The sequence below is a fragment of the Centroberyx gerrardi genome, chromosome 6, assembly GCF_048128805.1.
Source record: "Centroberyx gerrardi isolate f3 chromosome 6, fCenGer3.hap1.cur.20231027, whole genome shotgun sequence".
NCBI lineage: Eukaryota > Metazoa > Chordata > Actinopteri > Beryciformes > Berycidae > Centroberyx > Centroberyx gerrardi.
Genome location: NC_136002.1, coordinates 8,466,397 through 8,473,896, shown reverse-complemented (window position 1 = coordinate 8,473,896; position 7,500 = coordinate 8,466,397). Strand labels below are relative to the sequence as shown.

The following is a 7,500-nucleotide window of genomic DNA, read 5'->3' as shown; positions in this document are numbered from 1 at the left end:
GCCAATCTCTAAGCTCTGCAAGGGCAACTAACAGGAGCCTTGGTGATACAAAGGATATTATCCAGAGACTATGGTGTTGTTTTACCTACTCAACACTACTGGTCTCTCTCTGCAATAAAATGTCATTATTTATCTAGGATAAATAGACTGTCCTCCCTCTCTGTCTCTCCCTGTTTCTCGCCCACCCCCTATCTTTTTAGTGTTATTCTCTCCTGGTCTACCCTGCTCTGCCTCCCCCCCCCCCCCCCCCCCCCCCCACACACACACACACACACACGCACACTCTAGCCCTGTCAGTCAGTAACCAAAGCTGCACCCAGAGGGATAGACTTTGATCAATACACAAACAGGTGCAAAGACACATCGACACACACACGCAAACATACACAGTAACAGATACTCTCATATTCATAACACTCTCATCTAACAAACAAGCACGCACAGACAGAAGTCAGAGAGGCACACATAAGCATATTTCACCCACAACAACTCCAACAATACGCTGCAACAATTCACTGCAGCAAGCCTCTCAGGTAAACAAGTGAAGAGCTATGCAGACAGACACATCATAAGCACACAACTGGAGGCAGTGCATTAAAGATAATGATGCATAATAAATGCTGGATAACAAGATTACACTCTTACATAATAGATGAGTTATATCAAATCATGTCAAGCAGCTGCGTGTGATTATTTGTTTCATGGACCAAGTGGTGTCTGCCCAGATGACCTCTCTGTGATTTAAACTGAAGTTGATGCAAAACCATGTAGTAAAGATTTAAAGACATTTTTTTTAATTAGAAAATCATTTTTATAAAACCTCTATAACAAACACATAGACTGACACTTATTTTTCAAATGACAGGATAAAATACTTCTGGCAATATCTAAAACAAAAAATAAAAAAAAATTTAAAAAATCCAAAAAACACATTGCTCAGTATTACATCACAGGTACACAATTCTGCCAAAAGAAAGAACGACAAGTATTACAATCATTTGTTAGTAGGTATGATGCATTCACGGATGTTTGGAAAGAAAATAGGGTCTCAAGGATGTTTTTTGCAATCTAAGGGTTTTCAGATCTGACTGCATGCTTCTCTTGGACTCCCACGCACCCAAGACAATCAGGACAGCTGCGTGCAAGCTGGCTGCTCACCGGTCAACTATCTGGCCTTCACACTGAGATGATGGCAGGAGTGTCACATCTACGCTTTTCATCCAAGCGATCTTATAAGAGATGAGCACCTCAGCCTCCCGTTGGAGGGTAAAACTGCTTGCAAATTAGATGGTATTATCACAGTTTCCATAAGTGATCGAAATGTAAGACCTACATCATTCCTGACTTCTTTCAGTTGTAATTGTTGTGATTAATATAAAAGATGATCATAGATTCTACATTATTATCCATTAAGGTAATCAGAGAATGGTTTGTAAAAGTGATTTATGTAGGTTAGGTATTGTTACAAAGGTAAAGGTCTATGTATGGCTCATTAGGGCAGGTAAACAGATAGGTCTTCTTACTCATTCTAACTGTCCCCATATGCCAATATGTTGGAGTTGCAGTTGCAGTTGATTCTGGTATTGTATTGCCTTCCTATCCCATAACAACATCCATGTCCAAAGAATCAGACATCAGTTATTGGACATGAATTCACCCTCGTTCCCTTCAGGCCAGTAGCCATATCTGTATCTCATTAATAGAGAACTGCCAGCATCAGGATGCCAATGTTTCTCACTTCGTAAGTTTTCCCTCATATGAATAGTTCTGTTTTGGGAAGTAGACTCTCATACTTTTTATTCCATTTGAAAGCCTTGATGATCATTAAAAGCATTAGTTTAAAGCCTTAGTTCCTTCCGTTCTCCTCTCATTCTCGAACAACGTGCTTGTATGCAACATCGCCGCAAAGCTCTCTTCATCTGTTCTCCGCTCCACAATACCATGGAACCTAAATCCATGTGTGCCGTCCACGCATCCCTCCAACAAGCTGCCTGTCTGGCTCTGCGTCAGTGCTTCTGTCTCTCTGTCTGGCCCCGCCTCCTCAGTCAGAGTCGCCGCCTTCATCTTCGTCCGTGCTCCTCTCCTCCTCCTCTGAGGAGCTGGGGTCTTTGGTGCTCGCCTCTGAGATCATGCCGTCTGAACTGTCAATCTCTACGGACGTCTCTGATAGGTAGAGGTGGATGGACCGCGATGGGTGGCTGGGACACACACACACACAAACACACACACACGCACAGGGGACAGGGAGACACACCGGGGAAAGGTAGGGGCATAACATATGCACACACACACACAGACAGGGGAATATGCATGCATGCATGACACATTCATGAATGATTTATGCACATGCATGTACGCACGCCACACACAGTGGAGACGGGACAAACACAAGCAGACAGGCACACAGACACAGCAGCGGGGACAATGTGTTAGAGTCACACAGGGTAAACACAAGTCGTCCCAAGTTGAGAGAGGAGCCGGATCTTCAAGAGAAACCATCTTGGATCAAAATCTCAGATTACCCGTCTGCATCTGGGGGGGTTTTAACTATTTCCTTCCTTTGCCAAGTTTTTCAATGAGAGATTTGGTTTGAAGTCTGAATAGCTCTGATCAACCAAGATGACAGCAAAGTTGTCAACTTTTCCTTGAGGGGTTCGGTTTTGAAGTGTGGCGCATAAGTTATCTTAGCACAGTTTGTATGTTAAACCAGTTGAGACACCTGTTACAGAGAGATCTGAAAACCCAACAGAGAAGCAAAGAAGTCCCATTCGCCCAGGAAAACAGCTCACTGTTTAAAACAGACAATAGTCCAACAGAGACACTATGAGGTGGTAAGAAAATTTGCCCTTTTGTCATTGAAATTTCAAATTGATATACTGTATGAAATGTCTGTTTCAAACAAGTGCGCTCAATCTTATTTTGATTATTTGACAGTAGCGAGAATGTTTTTGCAGCAGTCACAAAATCAGGTAAATAACACCACAGAATCTCAGAAAAAAATACAGTGATATAACCTCAGTGATCAGTAGTGAAACAACACAGAAATGCACACCATCAACTTGTGGGTTCAGAAGAACCACAGTTACATGGGTCAGACCACCGGTACCTATACAACCATGGACAACCAGGATTGATAAGTGCTTTGTATGGGGTTCCACAATATGGCTCTGCTGATGTGGTGAGTTTACTAAATCAAAATCACAGTAGAAACTAGGAAACTGTTTGTTCATTGTTCCACAGTTTCTATTGTTTGTTAAAATAATATAGCATATAAGTAGCTTGTATTGGCATGTTGTGGTTTGAAATGTATTAGTAGGGAAGTAAACAGCAGAAATACACCATTGTTCTACCGCTACGTCATCAAAACAGTTTCTCTAAACAGGAAATGTGTTTGGAAGCCCATTTAGCTGAACAGGAAAAGATGATCAGATAATACAGTTGTTTCTTTCCAGAAATTAAAGGCACATAGTGGTATCATAAAAGATAATATTGGTTCCAGTAGTCTGGCTAGAAAGCATCTACGGTATTCTACACCAAGGCACCTTTTCAATTTTTTGATGCTTAATTACAGCTGCCCATCAACTGCTCCGGGTCTGGGTTCCAAAGACTGCAGTCGGAGGAGAAGGAGGGAGTGGAAGTGAAGCGTCCAATAGGAAAGAGCACTTCAGAGCCCCAGGCCCCAAAGCGGAGCACCACATGCCCCGGACCCCAGAGGGAGACAGAGAGAGAGAGAGAGAGAGAGAGAGAGAGAGGGGAAGTGTGGGATTCCACTCCTCTTTTCCTCTCTCTCCCCCCCCCCCCCTCTCTCTCTCTCTCTCTCTGTCTTTCCTTTGCTCTTACCACACAGTAGGGTCTTTTCTCTCTTTGCGGGGAGCTTCCTCGCTATCTTCCTGCCTCTGCCTCTTCCTCCTGCACCTCCTGCAGGACACGATGATGACGAGGAGGACGACCACCGCAGCGATGCCGCCCCCGATGGCCAGCGCCAGAAGCAGGAGCTCGGAGAAAGAGGCTGCAGGTGAGAGGAAAACACACAGAGGTGCAGGTGAGTGTGTGCACAACGCTTGACAACGCAGAATTACTGTCACTGTTTGAAGTTTTTTGATAGAATATCTAAAGTTGTGTATCTGCTCTAAGCTGTTAGTAAGGCTGCACAATATTAACACAAAGGTACAGTATATTGTTATTTATTGAGGCATATCTTCACTTTTTTTTTTTTTGCTAAATATTGCAAGTGTGACATGAATTGTGGGCATACCTACACCCGTGCTATTTCTTTATTAGCACTTGCAAAAATGTAAAAGAGGGAAAATAATATTTATTAAATGGATAGCTCTGGTCCTTGGTTCTGATTGGCTCAGAACAGTTCCAGCATGACTCGGCTGAGTCATGCTGGAAGCCAAATACCCAATGAACACACACCTGGCCTCATAACAGTTCATTTTAACATTAATGCGCTAACCTAAAATCACCACACATACCATTTCTTATGTGTTGCTTAGCAACCACTTTGTTTAGCGACTGTTCAAGGACTATATTGCTAGGGAGAAAATTGACATTTAACTGTTAATTAAAATTTTGACATTTGCGTTGTGTTTTATTATGATGGAGTGTTACTGCCATGTTATAAAAGCTCCTATAGAAACTCTGCATCACATCGTGCCTAATGCCTCTTAGCTGTTCTAAAATCACTGAAAACCACGCACTCTCACAGCTTATTGCTTAAACAATGATTTACTTCAAAGAAGAAAAACAGAGAGCGCTGGTTTGGGGTATGCAACTGAATGAAACAAAAGTCCAAGGCACTCCTTTTTGAAAAATTTAAAAAGCCTTTATTTCATGGGCTCATAGGGACATTAAAAACACTTACAACACTCCAAGAGGTTTCGGCATCGGCCTTCATCAGGGAGCTCCAAACAATTCATGTTCAAATGATTTACTTCATTTGAATACAATGGATGTTCTCTGACATTCAACTATATTTGCCTTGGCGTTACTTACTTTATTTGAGATTCCACACAGCACCACAATAACTTTGTCTTTCATTTTTCCACCCAATTAATTGCTGCCCTCTCTTATCCTTTCAGAAAAAATGTGGATTGTCCTCTTCAAAGATACATAAAACAGCACTACATTCATATATAAAAGGAATATTTATGACCATTTACACCCCTCTGACCTGTGGTGACGACGCGTAGTCGAATCTCCCCGACGTTGCCGTGGGCGTCCGGCGGGTTCTTCACCTGGCAGCTGTAGGTCCCGTTGTAGGTGAACTTGACTTCTCGCACTATGATGGAGGCGTCGCGCCCCATGATGTCACCGGCCCACACCGTGCGCTTCCTGAAACGGCCGTCCGGAGGCGGGTACGGTTTGGTGTGGTAGTAGAAGACCTAACGGAGGAATGTGATTGGTGGATTAGGTTGAGAGTGATCGTGGGTTGTGATTGGTTGCATGGGATGGTCAGAATTGGGCTAAGATTGCTGCTGCTGCCGGGGAAGGAAGGGAACGCAGGAGGTATTTTATTCTCAGAGAAACAGACACAAAAGCCAGACCTGTCTCCACCTCCTGCTTCGTTTTCTCTCTATTCTCCCACACGCTCACAAAGACACACACACACACACACACACACACACACTGTCTAAGGACGCTCCCTAGGGAGTGTGATGACTCACCGACTTCTCTCTCACTTGGCTGAGGGGGTGGATGCTCCCTGAGACAGTGAGGGTGGTTTGAGGTTTGATCTCTCTTGCTCGCACACACACACACACACACCCCACACACACACACACACACACACACACACACACACTCACCGACTCTTCTCGGCCAGGTCCGAGGGGTCTGAAGGTCCAGGAGACGGTGAGGGTGGAGGCAGTGATGGGCGAGGAGGACTGGAAAGTGCACTTGAGACGAACGTCTGTCCCGTTGACCGCCTCCATGTCCCCAGACGTGTACACACGCATCCCGCCGACCCGCAGCACGCCTGCCGCATGAGAACATATGGCACAGCAGCACAGATTTGACTTCAAAAGCAGAATACGGCGCATGCAGAGCTCAATCAATAGCTCAATCGTATATGAATAAATAGCTTGTGCAGGAAACATCGATGCAGTGTAAATACACACGAAAACAACCGCAGCAGCAACACAGGAGCATATGTAGCACACAACGCAGCCAAGTCAATACATTTCCTGCCCACTGTGTGTGTGTGTGCAGTGTACCCAGTGACCCTCTAGCCTACACAGAGCTGCACTGAGGAAAAACACAAACTCTAAGTTGTCACTATAAATGTATTAGATGTGCTGTATATTATGTACTGAAATCCCACAAACTGGCCTATATTAGTCCAAACTTTGATAGGGGAGTGGATCTGGGATCAGTGACCAGACTCCCTTTAACCATCTGCTTCATTATGACTTGAATGACTTGATGATTTTAGCTCAGTAGGCCCGACTCTGTGACACTTGATGAATAACGACCACTTTGGATACGCTACTGTAGCTGAGACAGAGGTGAAATAGAGAGGCCGCTGTATATTATATGGATTTGGACTATATCAATCTCTATGTGGTAGACCTATTAGACGGAAAATGAATGGCCTGGAAGAGCGGAGAGGGATATTGGCAGCGATTTGGCCCTTCCACATAATGATGGATGGAGCTCCGCGGAATGGAGTTAGCGTTGTGATGTGCTCTAGACACACACACACACACACACACACACATACACACACACGCATACAATGTCCCAGGAATAGATATGCTTAATCGCTGTGCTGAGTTCCTGTCTGGCAGCCAAACAACATTACATCAGGGACCAGCGGATCACGTCTGCCTCTCAGATCACAGAATCACAGAGCCGCCCACCTAATGCTTATTCCGATGCAGGTGTTGATCAGGTGAGTTTTGCCCTGTATTGGGAGGAGCAGAGTATGTGGATGTGTGTGTGCACTAGTCCAAATCACCTGGCCTATTTATAGCAAGCGCTCCATACACCCTAATAATACCAGGAGCCGTGTCTAGCCTTATTAAATTTGATGCCGAAGCATCCATCTGCAGAGCCCGCAGTCGCAGTGTGCTCCGAGCTGCCAAGACCAGGCTGAATGTCCTAACACCATTAGCACACTCCACACGAGGACCCTTGAAGACAAGCGGCAGCGCTTCACGAGAGCCTCCGCTATCAGAGGCTCTTCAGTCTCACAGGAGAGCGGTCCGATGTCCTGCCGCAGCACCTCAGAGTGTGTGTCATCCCAGCTTTTACATAGGGACAAATGGTTTTGTTCATGCAGTTAGCTTACTTCAGTGGCCCTATAGCTTAGCTAGCATCAGGGTTATAATCAGTGATGTAGTGGTAAATTTAAAGGTGGATGAACCATGGCCTCCAGTCAGCGATCATCAAAAGGCAAATAGCCACCAATATTAACAAAAATCATGCTTTTTTTCCTTAAACAGCCACTCTTTACATCAGTTTGATAGTGCTTACTATGATGTATACTATGACTTT

The 7,500-nt window shown here is 44.6% G+C and overlaps 1 protein-coding gene across 1 annotated transcript in view; it reads right to left on the bottom strand.

The window, feature by feature from the left end:
* Positions 1-451: 451 nt before the first annotated feature.
* Positions 452-7,500, bottom strand: part of LOC139910062 (myelin protein zero-like protein 2) — an 18,008-nt gene continuing 10,959 nt past the window's right edge. Inside the window, exons 2-5 of the mRNA XM_071897263.2 lie at positions 5,811-5,980; positions 5,177-5,387; positions 3,841-4,009; positions 452-2,198 (exon numbers count right to left, since the gene is read on the bottom strand). Of these exons, the coding sequence (XP_071753364.1) occupies positions 2,042-2,198; positions 3,841-4,009; positions 5,177-5,387; positions 5,811-5,980 (707 nt within the window). The 3' untranslated portion in view covers positions 452-2,041. The remainder of the gene's footprint in view (positions 2,199-3,840; positions 4,010-5,176; positions 5,388-5,810; positions 5,981-7,500) is intronic.